The sequence below is a fragment of the Microcebus murinus genome, chromosome 5 (assembly GCF_040939455.1).
Source record: "Microcebus murinus isolate Inina chromosome 5, M.murinus_Inina_mat1.0, whole genome shotgun sequence".
Classification (NCBI taxonomy): domain Eukaryota; kingdom Metazoa; phylum Chordata; class Mammalia; order Primates; family Cheirogaleidae; genus Microcebus; species Microcebus murinus.
Window position 1 is genome coordinate 82,071,868 of NC_134108.1, and position 24,410 is coordinate 82,096,277.

The following is a 24,410-nucleotide window of genomic DNA, read 5'->3' on the forward strand; positions in this document are numbered from 1 at the left end:
AAAAAACCTAAGACGATCAACAGCTTTTATTCACCTTTACAATTCCCTGGCTAATGATGCTTATACATAACCTATATCTTAACTTCACCTTGAAAGTTGAAGTTTGTGGTAATGATTCTTCTAAGGGACCAATTCCAGAAAATTTACAGTGGGACAAAACCAAGCTGTGTCCTAGCTTCTCTTCCCCTAATGACTGGCTACAACTTCTTGAAGAACTGGACATGTTACCCTCATCCTCGAACTCACAGAACAGAAAGATATAAGTAATCACGGATAGAGTCCCCCTTTGATAACACGACCTTACGATATGGCCATAAGAGAGATATTGTCCTCTGATATAATCATTTTCTGCAAGCATGACTTTATATTCACAATTTCAAAGCTCTACTTATCATTTTTAATAAATATCTAATTAGCTGATTAATACTAGTTAGTGATTTCAGATCATATTTTCAGCCAGTTTATCCCACACAGTACTGGAAAATTACATCACTTAAAAGTTAAATGTTCCATGAATACTTGCAAAGAATACTTTCATGAGCACAACATGGTTTTTAATAACCTGATGATAATCTTCCCTAAGCAAAAGTTACCATTTCCATGTTCTATGATACAGAACTTTGGGATCTCAGTCTCTCTCACGTACCGCCCTGTTGACCCCAATCTGAACTTGTGTTCTGAGGAATTTCCTGGAAGTTCATCCACAACACTCTTTTGTGTGGAGAGGAACAGTCTTTTGGATACTCGTGCTTCTATGCTACATTCTGAAGACACTAAAGCATGCAGATCTCATCTGAATTCATCCAGAATACTTGCCAGTGAGTTTAACCTTAAACTGTCTGCTGCCTAAAACTTACTCAAATTTCAGCAGAATAATTGAGAACTTAGACTCTGAGACTAAGTTGTGAGGATAAATCCTGGCTCTGCCATTTACTACTGTGTGTGATATTGGAGAAGTTATGTACATTAGTTCCTTTATTTGGAAAATAAGAATAATGATCGAATATGCCTTATAGGGCTTATTTTGAGGATTAAACCAACATTTATACATAAAGTATTTACAAGCACTCAAAAGGAGATGAAAATTATTACAAAAAGCTCTGTTTTGAAAAACTGTAATTGTGGATGAGTTTTTGAAGCAGAATGGATATTCAATTTTTTTGTGTATTCAACCAGATCATGGGAGAGCTTTATACTCATAGCACAATGTTTTACCCTGTGAAAAACTGTTTCTGTTGATGGTACTTGGGTGTTAAATATTTACTTATATTAGGTTCTCAAAAGAAACAGAGCCAATAGGTTATGTGTGTATATATATATATATATATATATACATATATATATATATATATAGAGAGAGAGAGAGAGAGAGAGAAAGAAAGAGAGAGAAATGTATTTTTAAGAATTGACTCATGGCCTGGAGCAGTGGCTCACACCTGTAATCCTAGCACTCTGGGAGGCTGAGGCAGGTGGATCATTTGAGCTCAAGAGTTTGAGACCAGCCTGAGCAAGAGCGAGACCCCCATCTCTACTAAAAAATAGAAAGAAATTAGCTGGACAACTAAATATATATATATATAGAAAATATTAGCCAGGCATGGCGGCTCATGCCTGTAGTCCCAGCTACTTGGGAGGCTGAGGCAGGAGGATTGCTTGAGCCCAGGAGTTTGAGGCTGCACTGTAGCCTGGGCAACAAAGTAGACTCTGTCTCAAAAAAAAAAAAAAAAAAAAAAGAAATAATTGACTCGCGATTATAGGGCCTGACAAGCTCAAAAAATCTTCAGTGCAAGTCAGCAGCTGGGGACTTAAGAAAGAGTTGGTATTGTAGCTCTAGTCTGAAGGCAAGTCAGGAGGCAGAATTCCCTCTTCCTTGGGGACCTCAGTCTTTTTCTCTTCAACTGATTTCATGAGGCCCATCCACATCATGGGGGGTAATCTTCTTTACTCAAAATCTACTGATTTAAATGTCAATCTCCTCTAAAAAATACCTTCACGGTGACATCTACACTGCTATTTGACTAGGTATCTGGGTACTGTGCAGCCTAGTCAAGTTGACAAATAAATTACCCACCACATTCCCTTCAAGACAGGACGTAAGAATTATCTCTGTAAAACTTAGGGAGTTCATAAGGATGCAGCTGAAAATGAATTGACCATGTAATGAAGCAGAAGGGCTCAGAAGAAGCACTTCTTGGTTTTCTGTTTCTCCAGAGGGAATGTTGGCTTTTATTCTAGAGACATTGTGAACTACACAACTAATTGTACTTTCCATATTTGCATAGGTTGCTGGGAAGCTCAGAGCCATCACTTGGCAACACTCCAGGGAAGAGTCTAAGACTCGAGGGATACATTTTAGGTGCTGAGTTAGCCTCTGTGCCATGTTGATTGTCTTTCCTCATATTTTTAACTTATATATCAGTGCCTTTTCCAAATGTACCCACCTTTCTTTTCCACATAAATCCATAAAGTTATATTAATTCTCTTTGTCTGTGTGCCCTCAACGATCCTAAGTCCCTTGAAAATAAGGACCACGCCTATTCACTGGTGAACCACCAGCTCCTAACACAGTATCTAGTTTATAACGGCTCATCCTAACACAGTATCTAGACCGCAATTGGTTCTGAAAAAATATTTATTGAATAAATAAATGAATGTATCTTTAGAAAACCACCTCAAGTCCACTTTAGAATAAATCACAACATAATTGCTACATAAAATTATAGTCTAGTCTATATAAAAATGCTTTGTGATACTTAGAAGTGTAATTCTAGGGTTTTCTTTAATTTTAGCATATTATGGGGGTACAAGTATTAAGGTTACGTATATTGCTCTTGCCCCCATGCCCCCTAGAGTCAGAGCTTCAAGCGTGTCCATCCCCCAAACGTTGCACATCTTACTTGTTGTGTTTGTATATACCCATCCCCCCTCCCCCCTCCCACCTGCCGGACACCTGATAAATGTTATTCCTAGATGTCCACTGAGGTGTTGATCCGTTAATACCAATTTGCTGGTGAGTACATGTGGTGCGGGTTTTTCCATTCTTGAGATACTTCGCTTAGTAGAATGGGTTCCAGCTCTATCCAGGAAAATACAAGAGGTGCTATATCACCATTGTCTCTTAAAGCTGAGTAGGTTGTTTTTTAATTGTTTTATTTCATGAAATTATGGGGGTACAAATATTTTGGTTACATGTTATGACTTTGCCACATCCCAACCATGAAGTAATTCTAGTTTTTAAAGAGGGAAGAAGAGATAATGTCAGTTGAGGCATTCATCTGATAAATTGATACAAAAGAAAAGAATAGAAACTGAAATGCTGACCTTCAATTCTGACTATTATGACTCTTCTCTTTTGTTGAAAATCATTGATAAAGGTGAGCTGGCCCTTCTTCATGGGGGGTTAGTGGATAGTGGGGAGGGAAGTGTACTCGGCAATCCCTCAAGGGGCTTTTTAGCCTCTCCCTTAGGTGGTTGCTATGAGAAGGATCATTTTGAGAATGCATCGTTTGTCTTTACGTAAGAATTGTTAGGTGCTCTAGCTGGGTTATTCGATGGGTCTTATTAACTTAGCTGGCTTTCAGGTGTCAATGTATTAGTTTACTTGTGACCAAGAATCCTTAATGTTGTCTTCCACTTGATTAAACTCTAGACAGTTTTCTTTTTCTTTTTCTTTCTTTCTTTCTTTTTTTTTTTTTTTTTTTTTTTACAGCTTTTACTTTAGAAAACTTGTAAATCCTTTATCTGCCTCTTTGAGATGTAGACTTTTTAGAAAAAAACTTGCCAGTTTTACAGCCCAGGAAAGTCTTTCTCAAGGACCTTGGAACCATCCCTTTAAAATACGATCTCAAGAAAGGTAGTGCCCCATCTCCCAGTTTCTGTGGATGGGTAGGAGCCTAAATTCTACAGGCGCCTTGCTCCAAATGTAAAACTACCTCCAGTCTTGACGATACAAGGAAGTTTATGTTTCTCTGGGATTAGGCCAATTAGCAAACACAGGTGGCCTATCCTCCCTCACCCCCATCCTAGCTGTTAAAAACTCTCCCGCTTTTTAGCTTAGATTGAGTACTAGCCCCTTTCCCCTAATGCAATTGGCCTGGATAAATTCTACTTTGCCTGTGTAATTTTGTCCAGTGCAATTTTTGCCTTGACCCTTGGGTGCCAGGTCTGAGGACTCATATTAATGACATTTTAAGGACTGATTTATAAAACAAAGTGCCAGTTTTTATATTTTAAAACCGAACCAGCTAAATATTTCTGAACAAACATCCCAGTACCAGCAAGTTATATAGTATAAAGGTACAAGGAGAAGTCTAACCCAAGAAATGATTGGTAAACACTGCATTAAAATTAGCTGTTCTCACCTAGCTTGCAATATTTATCACTTTCACTTTGGAGTTATTGCTGCATAAAGAGCCAAGCCTATTTGTTTAATATGGCAAAATCCTTTCTTTCAATCATTATTGGCTAAACATCAACAATTTTGGAAAACTTCTTCTCATTCTAGTGGGTTCTTTCTTTACCTGTGACAATGTTGAATTTTACCTGAGCCTTATGCTCTCAGAATACAGCAAGGGTCAAGAAATCTAAGCCCCCCCTCCCCACCACCACCACTGGATAACTTGACTAAACTTCAGACAGCCTTCTTTCTCCTGGGCCGTGAATTTTGGACAACTCTGAGTTTAAACAAGTGTTGGGAGCTTAACCAAGCAATGGAAAACAGAACAGCCTTTCAGAAATGGCTGACCACAAAGAAAGACATTTCCTGCTCAAAAACCTGATTATATTGCCTGCTCACCCCACGTCCACATACCCAGCTCTTTCTAGTCATTTTTACTCTTCCATATTAAAGAGAAAGCCTTTCTTCCTGACCTCTGAGATGCTTATAGATCTCACAGTTGGAGAGTTCTCACTATTGCATTAGTCCCCCTTCTCCTATTGGAATAGTCTTTTCAAATAAAGTCTCTCTTTCTCTAAATCTGATTTTTTTTATTTGACACCTAAAATGATTGCTATTTTCATTGATTGCCATTTTTTTTAATCTACATTCTATGGTTCTTGGTTCTGAAATCTTCTTTCTGCTGTACTTCTCCAGTTACAAATTTAACTTCAGAAGCATCTCACGCGTAAGATCATTTTGTCACCATGGAAAACTTTGTGTGGATTGATATGCTAGAGATATATTTGTGTCATATTTTTCAATGAAGTACTATAGGTTTTTAAAATTTAATTAGTTGGTTTTGACATGGATGACTCCTGAAAACTAAAACTTTATCAAGTTTCTCTAAGGAGCTGAGGATGAATTAAAATTTACAAACTAAATTTTCTGAAGCAAAGCTTTGTTGGTTTGTTGACTATGATATTTCTTTTTCAAAAAATTGTGGCTATGTGTCTCTACAGAGTCTGAAGATAACTTGAAAATTCAGGTTGGCTTCTCTCTTCAGTATGCTCTTGCATGTGTGCAGGTAATAATAAAATTAGTGAAATATTAGCTATGTGTATTTAAAGCAGGTGCAAATAAAACCACACCATGGACCACAGAACCAAATCTATTTAAGAATATCTGTTATTTTGGGTCAGGCATGCTTTTCTCTACAATCAGCTACTGGCCTCACCACAATCATGACAGCTGACACATGTTTCTAGTTTTATGCCTCTACTTCTCGCCTGAAAATAACTCCAGGGAACTTGTTATATAATTTGATTTGGGGACTTAATAATTTAGAAGGAACAAGGAGAAACATCATGGTGTCATGGAAAATGGCTCTAGAGTAGGAGTCAGGAGACCTGGGCTCTCATATTGGGGCTGTCATTTATTTATGGTAACCTTAGGTAGGTCATTTAAACTCCTCTGGGCCTCCATTTCTTTAGGATAATTAATTGCTGCCTCATGTATTAATCTTAAGGACAAAAAGATCATATATGTAATAAGGGTTTATTAATATTGAAATAATATCATTACTTGTTATAATATGTATCTCATATCTTCAATAGATTATGAGCTATGTAAAACAGGGGCCCTAGAGGACCATAACCGCCTAACATAGGAATAGACACATAATACTTATCATAATAGTTCAATAAATCCTTCCAGTGTGTGACTTGTATGTATGACTATAAGCAATACTAAAATACATTTCACAAATGACTCAACAAACATTTATTGTGTGAACATTATTGTGTAGATCCCTTAAGAAATACAAAATGGATCAGTATGACTCCTACCCTCAAGGCAGAGGGCATCAGAAATGTGTATAAATAACAAGATAGAAGACTTGAAGAGTCCTAAGAGAGGTACAGAAGCAGTGCCATAAGAGTTCACTAGAGAAATTATTTCTAGCTTGGAAAATTATGAGGAATTTCATGAAGATGAATTAGGAGCTGTACCTTGAAGCATAAGTAAAATTAAGACATGGAGGAAGGCGAAGAAATTCTAGTCCAAGAGCACAAATATCCTGGTAGATGATGAGCGCAGTGGGCTGGGAAGAAACCTCGCGGGACTGGAGGACATACCGCCATCTATGGGGATAGCTGCAACTCAGCTTTGGCAGTGTGTGTGTGTGTGTGTGTGTGTGTGTGTGTGTGTGTGTGTGTGTGCATGCGCACACATGAGACAGAGTGTAGGAGTGAAATAGAAACTTAAAGGGAGTGGGCCAGAAGAGGGTTTCCTTAAAATTATGATTCCTTGATACTTATCAACCTGCACTTTTGGCTATATTAATAGATTAAAAAAAACCAACCAAAAAACCCCACTACTGCCACAACTTGGCATCCTTCTTAGAGTAACCAAAACATCTGCCCTAACATTTTTAAGTACGTAATTTCTAGTTAGTTTTAATATATTAATCTAATATTGAGTTACTAGAAGTAAAGGAAAATCAAAATGAAAGATGGCAAGATTTTATTTTATGGCAGTGAATATTTACAGGAATATTATTAGCCTAATAGATGAAATTTATATGTTTTTAAAAATATACTGAATTTATGTTTTCAAACATATGCTTAGTGTGTTTTATCCATCAAGATTTTATAATTTGGAATGGGTGTCTGCATACATGGTTTGCATCCACACCTGTATATTACTGAGATGGAGCTGGGCATTATGGATTGAGATATTTTGACACATAGATAGATATACACACACATATATAGAGGCATGTACATATATACATACACATACACATATGTGTGTGTATTATATATGTATATAGAGAGAAAGAGTGTGAGAGAGATTGATTTATCAAATATTATTCATATCACCAAAAAGTCATCTTATAAATTCAATAGGCTATACAATTACATTATAATTAACATAAAGTTTAATTTATTGAAAAATCAGTCCTTGGTTATGTTATACTCTTTTTTTTGCATAACAATGTTGCTTTTATTTTGAAAATCTGATTAAAAATATACTTTTAACATCTTGACATTGAGAACATTATAAGTATCTGACAAGAGTTCAGCGTGAGCTGTGGGGTTCTTAAGGCTCTAGCTCAGAGGCGCACTTGAGTGTTGAAGCACCGTCGTCTCTGCATCGTGGTGGCCTGAGCGCCGGGTCCCCAAGGTCGTGGAGAGCAGGAACGATTGGCTTGCGTTTCGGGCAGACCGCAGAAGAACGCACGCAGCTCAGGTTCAGCCACAGACTAATCTAAACAAACAGTTTAAGAACTTTTGAGGCCCCCCAGTCTCCACTACACCCTTCCCTTCCTTGCCTCAGACTGAAAAACACAATTTCAGGTCATTGAGAGGACCAAGGATCTGTGCAACCCTTCCCACGGCATTTCCTGGAATGTGTATCTGAGGGAAGCAAAAGACGTCGCTGTGGCTTTAACAAGAGAGAACAGACACCGCGGACCCTTTGTGCAGTTGGCCCCACTCAGGCTTCCCACTTTCCAACCAGAGACAAATCATTCTGACAAATACAGCTACTCCGCTTTTCCTTCTGCTAGAGAATATATAGATAAAAAAATCTTTTAAATCCTGAATACGTTCATTTTTTTTGTATGCTATGTAGAACTGTAATATGAGTAGTTTTCTTTTGTAAAACATGCAGCGAACTTCATTACTTAAAATTAACATTTCCCCTGTATTATTTTTCTGTATGGTAGCTTACTGTTTTCTACTAGTTGTGTCTTTTTGCCACAAGATAGAAAAAAAAAACATAATTTTATGTAAGGGTATGATGGCAGCAGATTTTTGACAAGCCCCATTTACATAGTACATTGTTTCAAAGGGTGTTTGAGTAGAAAATACAGAAGCACTATACAAACCTATTATTACATTTGAGAAATCATTAGCCTCAAAGGAGTAATAACGGTATGCTATTAAAACCGTGAATACATTTTCAGTATCTGTATTGAAAAAAAAAAACTTTATAAATATGTAAATTTCTGTTCAACAAATCCAAAATAAAATGCACTAAAAAACTGATATGTAGACAAAAGTTTATTTACACCATACAACATTTTAAATATTTTATACACAGCTGCAGCAGAGAAAGCTACTCCGAGCTTTCTAGAGAAAACTGCAATAATAAAGATGTGAAATATATTATTCATATAAAAGTGAGATTATTACTTTATTGCATTTAAAGCAATGAAGAATGTAGCTCAACAAACATTCATTTAATGACAAAAACTTTGCTTTTATATTATAAAGTAAAAAGTGTAGTAATGGCCAAACAGACTGTTATAAACTTTAAAAACTGCATAAATATATACATTGTGCTTCATGGTGAAGTTTTTTGAAAACTAAACCATATGAAGCAGTTACAACATGAATCGTTGCTTGAGGTTTATCTATAAAGATTACCTTACAAATCCATTCCACGGGTACTTACAACACAGGATGGTCAGAACTGTACACCTGGTCATCTCTCCACTAGCCTGACTAGCGGGAAGTTACCATATGAAAACACCACTGACGTTTGGCACGGGAAGGTCCTGACATGATAGTCACACTGTCCAGATAGAAATGTCAGGCTTCGCAAGTCTTAAGTGTCAGTGCAATAAATTGTTTGTTTGTTTTTTTCCTCCACCTCCGTCCATTTTGATTTTGTTAAACTTCTGTCTGAAAGTCACCCTCTTGCACATCCAGAGGCAAATTCAGACACTTCTCCCACTCTGCCGGCCTCAGTTCCAAAGAATCCTTTGCCTCTGTATCTAAGACATTGATTGTGGTGTAATGTTGGTAGTCACTGGGGTTTTTGAAAGTGTCCCATGGATTCTTGTTTGGCGCTGGATTTTCCTGTTGAGAAGATGAGGGAAAGAGAGTCATTCATTTGATATTTGAATTTTCCAGGAAAGGAGCCTATTTATAACCTTGATCCAGTTTATATAATTCAGAGATGATTGGAAATGATGGCCAGCTGCAGGAAATAGTTCTGATTTTAGTGGTTTTTTTTTTTTTCATTGACCGAATTGATGAATACCTTCTCTAAGTTATCCTACAATTTTCTAGGAATCAAAGGAAGTGAAAATAGTATTATGGAAGGCAAAGTAGACGACTTTTTGTTTTGAGCATCATGTCAAATGTCAGTATGGCTATATGTGCAACTAGGAGAAAGCATTAAGTCACCACTAAGACTAACTGTAGAAAATATAAGTATTGGGACAATTTTTGGTGGGATAAACAAATTGGAGGATATTTAATGGAGCATATTATTTAATAATAGAAACAGTTCCAAACTAAGAGTATTTCATAAAAAGAATTTTAGATCAGTATCTTTGCTTAGTTTTTCTCAAGAAATTATCCTTTATAGAATATTTAAATGCTGCTATAGTCCCCTGTGTAGTGATTTTTTTCTGTTGTACAATACCAAGATTCACTAAAATTAATCATTATTCATGAGAGAAAATTTAACTGTTTCTCTAAATAATTTTTCAACTTTTAATTTTATCCCAACAAGCCCCATTAAGCTGTATGAGGCTTTCCTCTTGAAAATCATTGCCTTTTAATTGCTATTAGCTCCTGATTTCTTTTATTCAAGATTATTAAAGTGGTTTAAAAAGCCCAGCATTCTAATTTTATTTTCATTCTTCACTATAGACTTGTTTAGTGAGAATACTATGGTTGTTGAATGTGTCCTTCCCCTTTCCAAGATTTGGCCTATAACTGACTCTCAAGTGGAACATAAAATAGGTACTTGGATTATTATCTGGATTCACTCAGTACATTAAACATCATTTTGAGCTATGGGTAAGAAAGAGAGACAATCTATAGATATACTTATAACTAAGCCAGGTGCAATGGCATGCACAAATGGTCCCAGCTACTCAGGAGGCTGAGGCAGGAGGATCACTGGAGCCCAGGAGTTTGAGACCAGCCTGGGCAACATAGTGAGACCCTGGTGCAAACAAACAAACAAAAGACACTTATCGTGTAACTAAACATTAAATTACTATAATCCTCAATGCACTAGATGTTTTCAGCACTTATTAGCCTTACTCATGAGGAGCTACAAGAAAAAAAATAGCTAATAGCAAAGATTTAATAAAAAGTTAACTTCAGGGGATTAATTCTGCTTTATTCTAACATCCTAAAGTTTCAGGAACTTAACAGCTCTCCCTCCCCCGTCTTTCCTTTTTTTTTTTTTTCTTTGAGACAGAGTCTCACTTTGTTGCCCAGGCTAGAGTGAGTGCATAAGCCTAGCTCACAGCAACCTCAAACTCAAGCGCTCAAGCAATCTTTCTGCCTCAGCCTCCTGAGTAGCTGGGACTACAGGTATGCGCCGCCATGCCCAGCTAATTTTTTCTATATATATTAGTTGGCCAATTAATTTCTTTCTATTTATAGTAGAGACGGGGGTCTCGCTCTTGCTAAGGCTGGTTTCGAACTCCTGACCTCGAGCAATCCACCCGCCTCAGCCTCCCAGAGTGCTAGGATTACAGGTGTGAGCCACTGTGCCCGGCCTCTCCTTTCTTCTTTCTTTCTCTCTCTGCCTCTCTTCAACCAATACTTATTTATTAGCTGCTCTGTGCTGGACATTATGTTAGGCACTAAGGAGAATAAAGTGATAAATCAAATATGGAAATGCACCATCGTCCACTAGGTAACTCAAGATTTAAAACTTGATACATACAGATCCAAATTCTAGTTTCTCTACTTCATAATGAATGAAAGTGACCTTGAGCAATTTATTCGCTTCTCCTGAACTTCGACTTGAATATTTGCAAAACAGAGATATACTTCACATTGTGGACCAAAGGAGTTGGCAGAATGTGTGAATCAATACCTACCTTGTGGGATTTGCAAAAATTAAAAAAAGAAGGGGAGCTTAGAAAAATGCCCGGAGAATGTTATAAATGCTCACTATATAGTAACCATACTTTTTATGGAAGGTGTTTATAGTTAAATGGAGAGATAAAAGATATTTCTATCTATGATCCAGGAAAAGTGCTATGGGAATTCAAAGGAAGGTAGAGACATGGCTTTCTTTTATGGGAAGCACATAAAACTTCTGACAACAGTGACATTGGGGCTGACATAGAAGGATGGGCTTGGCCATGAAAACACATGTTTTTGGAGGCTTGGTGGCTGAACGGGAACACTAGGAAGTGAAAATCCAGAGAGCATGGAGATAGGACTACCATGAGAACAATGATGTATTTATTTTAGTTTGCATAAAAAAGAAAAGCAGAAACAACAGGCAGCAGGGGAACTGGACACCAGACCATAAGGAGTTTTGAATGCCAGGCTACTCAATTTGGAATTTATTCTGTAGGCCACAGGGAATGGTTGAACATTTGGGGGAACTACAGTAACCTGAATCATCAATCATCAACTGAAAGTTTCACTGGTATAAATTCTGCTGAATCAGGTCTCTCGAGTGGTCTTATCAGTCTTAGACAAGGGCTGTGTCTAAACCAGCTGTCTTGGAATTTTCAGTTTGACAGAAATTCCATTTAGTTCAACCCTGAAAGGATTCAAAGTACGTAAAGTATTAGTTAATTTGCTTGGAAAATAGGGGCTCCATTATGTTTGGAACAGGTGTGATTTCCCTTCTATATTTCAAAGATCACACACCATGGATATAGGAACTAACATGGCTAATCTTAAGCTTTATCAGAATATATACATTCTAATTCCAAAGAGTATTATTGTCAGTACATGACCTATCAGATTTCTGAGAGGGTCTATTAGAGGGCAAAACATTAATTCACAAAGTTGGCTTTCTTGTTTAGCTCCTTTGGCATCGCAAGGCACTCCCAGAGGAACTGGGATTCTCACCATTGTTCACAAATGCATAGAAACCCTTTAGGTCAGAAGCCCCTGCTTCTTTAGTGGTGAAGAACTACTGCATCCAGCAGTCAGAGTAGGAACATGAAACATAGGGAGTGGGCAGGGGGCTGGCAGTCAGTGCATGGTGCCCGCAAGCTACTCATCTTCCTGTGTGTTGGGCATGGTAGGAGGGGAGTTTGCAGATTCTCCTATGGAAAAGTGTAACATTTTCAATGGTCTAAGTGAATGATGAGCAGTGGAACAGCCCATAAGGATCATTGAATTTGTCAGTGAGAGGTGCAGGTGCCAGGAGAGGCTTTAATGGAGGCTTGAATATTGTGATAAAAAATTCAGTCAGAGTTAGTATAAGTTCCTAAATTTATGCAGCTGTTTTTGTTTGTTTGTTTAATTTTTGAGCTTGAGTACAGAATGGAAGAGATGCACTTAAACTGAAGCATGTTGTTAAAGGCCCAATAATTATAAATTTAATATAAGCAAATACGCACAAAGCTTCCAAAAATGCTAATTTGATCTTACACTACATCAGTAGAATTAGAATGTTAGATGAATATGAGAATTCAGAGCCATCCAAGATATGGCAGGGCTGGCTGAGCACTTTCCATGATTCATGGGTCCAGGAACATGCTGGCTGGCTGTTGTGGATAAGTCCCTCCCTCCTTCCACCCATCTATCCTTTTTCTCTCCTATGCCTTCCCTTTCTTCATCCTTCCCTCCCTCTCTTCCTGTTTGCTTTCTTCCAACCTACCAATATTTGGGAACAAAGCAAAAGAGAGTATGTTTGTTCTAAAAGAGCAAGAATTTGGAGAAGCTATTTGGAGGAAAGAGACCTTGACTGTGAATGGTTTGTGAGACACATTCAAAGTAAAATAGTTTCCTTTCTTGATATCATGAAACAGTGCTTTTTCTTTTTCAGTGTAATTTAAATGTTTTCCTTCCTGGAAGCAGGGAAATGGACTAAGTGGTCTTTTGGTTTCCCTTTGATTTCCCAAATTCTATTTTTCTACATAATTACCATCATTTGCAGTGCTAGGCAGGTGCTATGAGTTAGCAGCCCAGAATAAAAAAGAAAGAAAAAACCCCTTTATTTGAGATTTAAAAAAGTCTTTCTCCACCCAATTATGCAATTTTTCATTAGCAATGTGCCACTACAAATTATGTGACTGAATTAAGGATAATGAACTCACTCACATGTTCGTTATTAATCAAGACTGAATAAGGAACTTTTTTTTTCTGTTCTCAGATATTTAGGACGATAGTCAAGCAACAATGACAACTCTATCCTCCCCACTCCTAACCTTCCAAATGGTAAATATTTATAAATCTCTTCTAGAAAAGGCATGCTGCTGCAGAGATGTGGTGTAATTAGTAGTCTATTTGGTTGTCAGGAAACTGAGATACAGATATTTATGCCATTAATGATTTAATACCCAGACCATACAAGGGGAAATTACAATCATATTATAGCAGTCAGCCAGCTGTATCTGTTGCATAAGGCTTTTAGATTTGTAAATATAACCCTCTCCTTTTTTTTTTTTTAAACAAATGAGGTTTCTTCCATTTATTTCAATGTTAGCTTTCAATATTCCAAAATGAGTAGCTAATGTGTTTAGGTCTAATCTCAATGGTGTAATTCTCATTTGCTAGCTAGCTAAAAATTGATGGCTTAATATTAGGAGGAGCAGATGAGAAAGAACAACTCATTATGTGGGAAGTGTCTTCCATATGCCTAGCACTGTGTTGGTGTTAATAAATAATACATGATTCCTGCTTTAAGGAGGAAAATAAATTGACATACACATGAAATACTTAGAGACCAAGTAAGAGTTAAAATGTATAGTATTTCATAAAGCACCAAACATAAACTATCATAGCCATGCAATAAGTCACAGCAGCCATTTATTGATAACTCACCATGACCAGCATTGTGCTAGTACTGAGAAAAATAAAATAAAAATACATAGCATACATAAATTCTTGCTCTTCAGCTATTCAAAAGCTAACATTACTAATCAGAAAGCTAAGACTAAGACCCATAAACTATATATGGAAGAAGCACCAGATGTAGAAAATGGTCAAATACCACGTACTTTAGAGCAATATATATATATATGGAAGAGAAGGAGAACCATCCAAGGGCTGCAAAGAATATGAGGCAAAGAAAGCACACCAAATCTGGAGTGAAGGAGAAGAACTGGTGTCAGGTGGCAGTCCTACCTCTTATAATATAACTGAGCCTCAGTTTCCTAGCCTATAAAGTGCTCTACTTGCCTTTGAAACTGTTGAGAGAATTGAAGGAACCATATATTAATTACTGTTTTCTATGTTCTATTTAGTAGGAAGAAATTGAGGTTTATAAAAATCTGAGTTGGGTGACTTGCTCAAGATCAGCTAGTTCTTGGTCAAACTTTTGACTAGTATACTGATTTCTAGAGTCCTGGTCCAGTGCTCTTACAAATAATTATGTAGCCTTCTATGAAGCTATGACTATACCATGCATACAGAAATTATACAATGTCATTTTATATGATGAAGCCCTATACCAAGATTGCAGTTGTGTGAATGAATGAGAACAGTTACAATCAACAACCAAAGTCCCCAGTGTTGATGTATGTACCAAAATTCTTACCACAAAATAAGTGAGTCCCCTGGTTTCAGATAACAACATCATATATATATATATGATGATTACATTTTATGCCCTTAAAATGTAAGGCATTCAAATGAAAATGAAAAAAAATTAGGATAAAATTTGGATATTTGTATAAACTGAATTTTAACTCTGATGATAAAATGGCCAGAGGAAGCCAACACATTTTTTATATATAATTAATTCTAATTAAAGTATATAATTGAGGATATTTGAAATATGAATAAAATGATTAAAGAGTCTGTCATTCCTAATTTGTTTTAGGTAGTCTTCTCAAAATACGTTTTGGGGGCTTATTAGTTTTTCTATATGTGCCAGACTTGTGTACTCAAGATGATTTGAAGGTTCTGGAGCACAGGGAGCATACCTGGCCTCACACATCTCCTAGCCAGGAACTGATGAAGCAAAGCATACTCACCATACTGCTTGTATTTGGTATATCCCGAAATCTGTCCAGAGTTTGAAATTTCTGATTTAGTTCTTGAAACAGTTCCATATGCCTCTTCCTTGTATGCATGACCTTCTGCAAAAAAAAAAAGAGAACAAGATGGCTCTCATTCCCAATTTGATTTATGTTTTTATAAATAGAGATTTAATATTTTTGCTTTAATAATAAGAAAAATCAAGCTTGGCAGGAGCCAGGAGATCCCAAGAGATGCCACAAATACAAATGAGTTGCACCAAATTTTTGTCTCACATTCAGCACTTCTTAAGTGAAGAATGGCCTTTTCTTCCACTTACAAGATTACCAAAAAAAAAAAATAGGTTTTTCTTATGGGTGCATTAAATATGCAGCAGTCATTCCTGTCTGTGTAATATTTTCATCATTCAGAAGTTAAAGTTGTTTTACAAACATCATTACAATATTTTTAAAATGTTTAAAAATTTGGACTTGTAAAGCATGTGAGTCACTGATGTCTGTCGAGGGAAATATTACTTTTTTATGTTTTATTTCTATAAACACTAAAATCCTAGCTGGCTGTACTAAAGAGGGAGCAAAATCCCAGGTCCTGCCATTAAGGCTGACTCAAAGCACTAAAGTGTCTAAGATATATGCAGGATCTGAAACCTTGCACTTTCCATATGAATAATGATCAAGCTTTACAGAAGAAAAATCTGACCCATAGGTTTCATATATTTGTTTACAAGATGGCACAGAATCTTAACAATTAGAGTTCCAGAGCATAAATTATGTGGCTAATATGCTTTTAAAATAACAGATACAATGATATTACTATTCTTCATCCTGGTTACACCCTCTTCTCCCAGCTACACCATAACTCAACAAATGGAATCATAAATAAAAATGACCTTGTGGTAGGTATCTTGGGCTGAATCTTTTTTGATTACAGAGCACTTAAGAGCACTGAAAAAGAGTTAGATAACAATTCCCTTGTATTTACAAGTCTTGTTTTGGAAAATATGTCTTACTCAATTTTGATTTTTAAACATTAAAAATCATTATTTTGGTGATTCTTCAAGATTATGTCTTCATGTTTGTGTAAGATTTTACAGTATTTTTTAAGCATATGCTTCATAATTCACTATTTGCTCATGTGGTTTGTATAGGTATAAAATGTCCATGCCTAAGTTATGATTTGAACGTTCAGTCTATTGTTTCAAATACCAAATATTTTCAAAAGTAAGGATTTGCTTTGAGAAAAAAATATATCTTTGGGGGAAGATCTCTAATTTTCTTCTAAAAAGACACTTGTGGAAAAACACTTTCCCTGAAGAAAAAGTAAAGGGCAAAGAGAAATGAATATTTAATTTTTAACTTATTAAAACAACCTATTCCTTCCTATGCAAACTTTAATTTCCTATATTTAATGATTATGTATCTAGACAATACCTGGCTTAGCCAATTTCCTCTATTTTCACTAAGCAAATTTTTATGTGAGCAAATTCTGTCCTTTTAAGTCTTGCAATAACCAGTTCCCATCTTTGCTCCTCTTAGCTCTGGTAGTTCGCTGTTAAAAATCAGGTGGTTGAGGACAAGAACATGGCAACATTACTCATGATGGGGACATGAAACACAGCAAGCAATTATAGAGCGATTAACTTCCCATCAGTTTTGGGGCGAGTACACAAAACAGATTTGCAGGATTTACAGAGAGACACCAGGCAAACATAATTTGGCTACTGATGGCTGGTGGAGGTTTATGAGAGGGAGGATTTGCATAAGCAACTCAATGGAGGGATTTTGAGGACAACGTAGTTGGCAAACATAATGTAGTACATTCTGTCCTTGGGGAGACAAACAGTTTCATGCACTACCAGGTCCTAATATACTGATTAAAATATGGATTTGTGGAGGAAGGGGAGGAAACAAAAAGAAAAAAAAAACAATATGGGTTTGTGTCATTAAGAATACTTTTTGAAAAAATCTAGTGTAGCTAAGAAGATTGGTTCTGCCTCTAATTTACAAAGTGTGTTTCTCATAGTAAGGAATCTTACTAAATAGTGATTTTTTTCTATGGTGCAATAGCAATGATGCCACACTACTGACATTTCTCCAGGGAACTCATTCCATAATTTAATATATGTTTATGAGCATCACATATGGTGCTAAGCAATGGAGTAAAATAGTGCACAAAATCTTGATTGAGTTCCTCCCCTCTTGTAGCTTGAAGTCTAATGGAAGATATAGGCATTAATCGCATCATAATTCAAATAAATGTAAAATTATAACTGTGGTAAAGAAAACATATGGTGCTGCCATGAGAGTAAATGATAGGAGAATTCAATAAGAAAAATCCAAGTGAGGCAATCCCCAAGTTTTTACATATTCATATTTAATTTGAAAAATTCTCAAATTAGTTATTCACATGATCTTATTTATTTTCTCTATTCAATTTTCTAGAATTCAGAGGATTTCCAGTTCAATTTCTAATTCTATGTCTGAATCCCATCTCCTCAATGATATTTTTCCTTTCCAAAGACAAGAAACTCATTCTCTTCTAAGATAGTTGATACTGAAGGCACAGTGCCCTTATTGCAAGATGAGCACCTGATGATTTCATCTGTGCAGTCTTTCATCCTTTGTCTTGTGAGAGGATTCTAACTTTGCTTTGGGGAGCTATACCTTCCCATGTTGCTGGAAATATTAGTCCAGATCCCTACAGTTCCCTGGCCAAAAGGTGAATATTTATATCTTTATCCTTCCAACAAAGTTCTCTTTTGTTAGTCAAAGTCACTTCATTTCTTGCAACCAAATACATCTGCTAGGTGAAGCATGTTTAAGAAGCAAACCAAATGTCAAATATATCCCATGGATAAAAAGATACATTAGCTGATTGGAGGTTTTATAATCATAGTCTGATTAAATGAACAATACCTGATTCTGAATTGGATAGATTTTATTTTAAGGAGTTGGATTGCTAGAACATTTTAAAAAATATACAGAAAAATATAAAGTTATTGTTTTCACCAACATTATATACCCAAAAAGCATTTCAAAATGTTCCACATAGGTTCATGAAAACCATCTGAATAATAAAGTTCAAGGACCCTGAAATGAATATGGAAGCAAATGAAAAATTTGGATGCTGAAATATGGGGCCTTTCTACCTAGAAACATTAATTGCAAATATATCCTCATGCCAGATAATCATTCTAATTTGCAACTCCCACCTTGGCACTGTCAGAAATCACCATAGCAATGATGGTCTGGAATTCTGGCAAAAGTATCACATTAGAGCTGCCATTGACAGCTCACATCTCTGTCATGAACTCAGTTTGATTTTCCATGCATGATTCCTTCTTGTTCATAGACTCAAGTAGATCTTCCAGCCTTTATAATAAGGAATGTTTCATTGATAAGAGTACCAGCTTCACAGTGAACACTGGAGAGTTTCTAGTTCAGCAACATTTTGGAAAAAAACTTAGCTATGGTTTTAGTTTTCACAACTTCTAGAGGTTTCTCCTTATTTAATTACTTGCATGAGTATATACTTGCAACTCTGATGCCTTTGATGGTCTTAACTACTTGATTAGAAGTCTTCATGCTTATAGATCTTATAGGTCCATTTCAATTGCTATACTTGTGTTTTTACTGACGGTTAAGGTTTATCCGCTTACCCTTTTCTTTCTTTTGTAACGTAAACATGCTGTTTTCTAAAGAAATCGACTTCTGTGAAAAGCTCAATTTTGGACTTGGTTTTTCAAAAATCATGTAATGATAAAACTCTAACACACGTGGATTTTCTATTTAAATAAACACAGACATATGCTAATTGACAGTATCTACACAATTCAGGTTCCTTTAGTTGCAATGGCCATGAACTATTATAGGTGTCTTTTGCAATAAACATAAATGCATGGTAATGTTCCCTTGGATTCATATTAATATCACTGAATGTTTTTTGAAGCTGTATATTAATCCTCTTTCTAAGACACCACCAACCTAACTGCACAAGAAATATACTCTCCTGAGTAGCTTACTTCCTAGGACTCTTTCTTTCACTTTATACATTTTTTTTAACTCAAAAGAGTTAGTCTTTGTAACCCTTTAATTTTTGATATTAGAGAAAAAGTGATGTGTAAAGCACATTCATGATATTTCAGATACTTGAGAAAAATGAAGACAGAAAGCAACCTCTACATCTTGAGCACCTACTATATCCCAACAACTCTCCCAGACCCTTTAAATACTTGGAACATGCCAACTCTGACAGCTCTGAATCTGTAAAAAACTTATGTTTAGATCTCAGTTCCATAACTTTCGAGTTGTGTGATCTAAAGCATAAAATCCAATCTACTTTTAGCCCCAGTTTCAGTAATCGGACTTGTCTTGCAGGGTTATTTTGAAGATTTAAAAAAGAATATAAAGCACTTATCACTGGACCACACAGATAAGTGCCACTTAAGAAATGGCAGCCATTATTATCTTTCTTAATCCTTGCAATAACCCTGGGAGGTAGAAGCCATTATCTCCATTTTACTGATTAGGAAACTGAAGCTCGAGGAGGCTAAGTAAGTTTCCCAAGCTCACACAGGTGGTGAGCAAGCTGGAATTTTTTTCTGAATCCCCCATCAATCGTCTTTGCATGCTGCTATCTTAGATGTATCTCATAGATTCAGAGAGCATCGTCTTCCTTTAGACTATTCAGTCAGGTGTATGATTGTTTCATGTTCAGATGGAAAATGAGACAAAACAATCCAGGATGGGTTAGGTACACTCTGTAGTGAGCCTGTAAACTCTATAGGTACTGATTATTCTGCAACCATCTCATGGTACTGCGATGATCTTTTTTAGGGCTGGTCTTCATATCTTGTCTCTGAACACCTCATGGGCAGTGACTTACTCATCTCTGTATCCCTGACTCCTGGTACAGTATCTGGCATACAGCAGTTGCTCAATAAATGTGTACTGAATAAGTGAAATGAATGAGATAGCATAGGTATATAGGCCAGGGAAGGTGACTACAACATGGAAAAAAAATGTCGTCTTTTCTTCTTCTTTAAAAGAAGTCTCCTCCCTGGAAAGATGGCTCATTTTAATGGCCCAGACAGGAGCCCTGCCTCCCCGTTCTCATTCTATTACACTTCCTTCTTTTTCATACAAGCACAAAGGACCTGTAGGTGGCCTTGGAATAAACTGCTTAGAGGTTTTCACTTTTAAATTCAAAAATGTGAATCATAGAGTTGGAGTTTAAGTCTGAATTATATAGATAAGAGAAGTATTACTGTGTATGGACTTTTAGAAGCTGAGAGAAACTGTTCGAGAATCTCCTAACTATAAAAAACTTCAAAGGATAGGGCCTGGAAATCATGTGCTGATAGAATTAGAAACCACTTTGCCTGAATGAACTTTTCCAGCCTTAGAATTTTATACACCTAGACTGCCATTGTCCATGCCTACTAGGATAAAGCTGTGGTTATTTTTATTATTCTATACTGCTTTGCATGTGAGTCCCATAGGTTTGGAAAAGTGTGGTGCCCTTCCTCCCTGTCATCAGGGTCATGGCCAACTCTACTATAACAAAAGAGAGGTTAACAAGAGAAAAATGTAACATATTTATTTAATCAAAGTTTTAACATGACACAGGAGATTTCAGAATGAAGACCCCCCAAATCAAAGGAAAACTGTCCATTTCTATGCTTAGATTCAATGAAGAGTAGATAGTCACTTAGATATGTGACTGGACAAAAAGGGAAAGATCTAATAGTAATAATCTGAGTGGCAAAACCTAGCAAGGCCTGCATATTCAGATTCTTCTGGCTTTTTTGTTGTGGAATTTCTTCCTCCTGAGTCTGGGGCAGGACCCTTCTGGAATGAAGGTCTTGTGACCTACTATGCACAAGGGTATGTCAGAGAATCTCTTCATGGCTGGCTCCTAGACAAAAATGCAGGGGAAGGTTAGAGTAATATTTTTAAGTTTAATGGCTCACATTGGGGGAAAAAGGTTCTAGTTTCTATGACCTGTCTTAGAGGAGTTCTTTGACTCACTTTGTGAGGGAATGAGGAGTTAGAGACAAGAGGGGAGAAGGTGAGAAAGATCTTGGTTCAGAGGCTACTTCTTAGGCCTCCAATGGCCTTTAGCTCAAATTACTCAAGATTCCAAAGTACCATACTTTGGAGTATCATTTTCTGAACCCCAACATTCCTCTCTCCAGAATGGGATGTTGAATACTAGCCTTAGGTGAATGTAAAAACTCATATTTAAGGAACAATGCACGCTGCAGAAATTAAGCTCAATTCTGAAAACTGCATTGTGAGAAGGGAATGATTTATGTGTCTTCCCTTGGCCAGAATCCCAATGTGTCCTCAAGATGGAACCTGTAGTCTAACGAATAATGCTTGACATTACAGTGTCTATGTTTCAAATATATTTTTATTTGAATAAATATGTTCCTACCACTTAAAAGAAGCCAAAGGGTCTGGAAAAACCAAATGCATTGCATAATTTTATTTTGTCAGTGTCAATCAAGAACATACTTTCTGTAATGCATAATTTTGCAACAGTTTAAATTAAGTCATGTAGAAAAGATGGATATAGTCTAGGACTGAATTGCTCAACCTTTTCCTCCAAAAATGCTTCGATTGCCTAATGGAGCACTCTTACTCCTGGGGGTAGGGGGAAAGGTAGGAAGGGACTTACTATAAATTTTGCCTTCTATGTCATAGTTTAGTTGTGTTTGCAATGATATTGAATTACTCTAAAATATTTTATCTTACTTGATTATGTTCCTCTAAATTTTTCAATAAAAATTCAAGCTCCCATGAAGATAGGCCATGATAATCCTGCATCTTCTTTTGCCTTCTGCCCACCATCACTGCCACCCGGTTTGAGAAACATGAATTTAGTATACATGTGGAGCTCATCAGAAACTTCAGAGAAATATCCTAAAATGTTTTTAAAAGGCCACATAATTTCCATGAAAGAATGTGATATGGTTCATCTCTGTGTTTTTGGATGAGAAGATAAAAAATAAATACCTCTCTCTCCATATATTTTTAACATGTAGTAGATATTATCTGCCACCGCTTCAGAATGGATGTCTGTAATTGTGTTCCCAGGAATTCTTTGATCCAAAGCTCAAACCAAGACAGACAATTAAAACAATTTCCCTCATTTCTGATTTAACATAATATTAGGTGATGTATGATTAAAGTATTAACTGAACTCATCTTGATTAGATGTCTCTTTGACTTTTGTTACTGGTACTAGTGGAAACCCAGGCTCAGAACTGGAGAGTCATGTTTTTTTCTGCTCTTTTATTCAGTTAAGGACCAAATTGTGTAGATTTGGCCTCTGCAGTGTCCCTTTCTTGCTTTCTTTTTCTACTACTTCCAGGAAGTGGACCTCCTTAACTACTAGACTAGCCACTCCTAAATGTTATTTCAACTCTCTGTTCTACACTACTACAGTCTATCCTTCCTGTTACTGACATATCCATCTTTCCAAAGCCTAAATCATAGCAAATCATTCCTCTTGGGGTGGGGGGGGGGGGAGAAACAAGCAAAACAAAGTCTTAGCAGCTTTTTGTAGCAAACTAGTTAAAAACTTCCTCCTGGACTGTAAGACATGCTTTCTAAATTACCACCTCTGTCTAATGTTTTCTTTCATAGATCCCCATTTAAGTAAATTTTGACTTCGTATTTCTTGAGCATGCCATACATTAGCTAATGTCTTTGCCTTTCCCTCCTTCTGGGATTTCTACCTGTCATTTTTCTATCTCCTTGAGTTATATCCAATGTGAATATCTTAGAAATCCAATGTGGTTATTTTTGAAGTGCCACTACTATGGCTGATCATTTTCTTTTTTAAAAAAATTATTTCAGCATATTATGGGGATACAAATGTTTTCATTACATATATTGCCTTTGCCCTGCCCAAGTCAGAATTGCAAGCATGTCCATCCTCCAGACGGTGTACACTGCACCCAGTAGGTGTAAATATACACATCTCTTTCTCCCCCCCAAACTCCGCCCCCGATGAATGTTACTACTGATTTGTGCATATAAGTGCTTATCAATTAATATCAATTTGCTGGTGAGTACATGTGGTGCTTGTTTTTATATTCTTGTAATACTTCACTTAGAGAATGGGCTCCAGCTCTATCTAGGATAATATAAGAAGTGCTAAATCACCATTGTTTTTGTGACTGATTAGTACTTCATGGTATACATATACCACATTTTATTAATCAACTCATGTATTGATTGGCACTTGGGTTGTTTCCACATCTTTGTAATGGTGAATTTTGCTGCTATAAACATTCTAGTTCAGATGTCTTTTTTATAGAATTCTTTTGTTCCTTTGGGTAGATGCCCAGCAATGGGATTGCTGGATCAAATGATAGTTCTACTTGTAGCTCTTTGAGGTATCTCCATATTACTTTCCACAGAGGTTGTACTAGTTTGCAGTCCCACCAGCAGTGTATGAGTGTTCCTATCTCTCTGTGTCCATGCCAACATTTGTTGTTTTGGGACTTTTTGATAAAAGCCATTCTCACTGGAGTTAAGTGATATCTCATTGCAGTTTCTTTTTGCATTTCCCAGATGATTAGAGATGTTGAGCATTTTTTCTATAGCTGTCCATTTTCTAAACTAGCCTCTGCCTTAACTCAAGGTACAGTGTCCGATAACTTTTTGTCAAAGCAAACTAGATTGAAAAATGATTTAATTTTTTTATCATTCATTCAAAAAATTTATTGAATGCTTACTGTGTACCAGGATCTTCACTTAGAGCTGAGCATACAAATTCAACAAGGCATTTGGTCACAGAACATAGAAATATCCCTACAGTATTTTCTGTGTACTTTCCAGAAAGTGAGAATCAGTGCTTCACCATTTTATGAGTAGTCAACACTTTGCTCTACTTGTTCTAGCAATGCAATGTTGTCCTGGAGATTGGCTACATGAAAGGGCTTTTCCCCAGGCATAATATTAACTAGCCCCAAGAATTTTAGGGATATGTGAGTTGACAGAATATTATTATCATGTATTAACTCTGGGGAGAGTGTTAGGCTTCAAGTCTGAAGAGAAGATGCTTTCAGGAGTCCAGGAGTCAGTCTGTCA

The 24,410-nt window shown here is 36.5% G+C and overlaps 1 protein-coding gene across 2 annotated transcripts in view; it reads right to left on the minus strand.

Moving 5' to 3' along the window:
- Window positions 1-2,995: 2,995 nt before the first annotated feature.
- The window catches only part of ADGRB3 (adhesion G protein-coupled receptor B3), a 682,014-nt gene continuing 660,599 nt past the window's right edge, over window positions 2,996-24,410 (minus strand). Inside the window, exons 28-29 of one of the 2 annotated variants that reach the window (XM_012752559.2) lie at window positions 15,303-15,407; window positions 2,996-9,243 (exon numbers count right to left, since the gene is read on the minus strand). In XM_012752559.2, the coding sequence (XP_012608013.2) occupies window positions 9,055-9,243; window positions 15,303-15,407 (294 nt within the window). In that variant the 3' untranslated portion in view covers window positions 2,996-9,054. The remainder of the gene's footprint in view (window positions 9,244-15,302; window positions 15,408-24,410) is intronic. The other variant, XM_012752558.3, reaches the window with a different exon arrangement.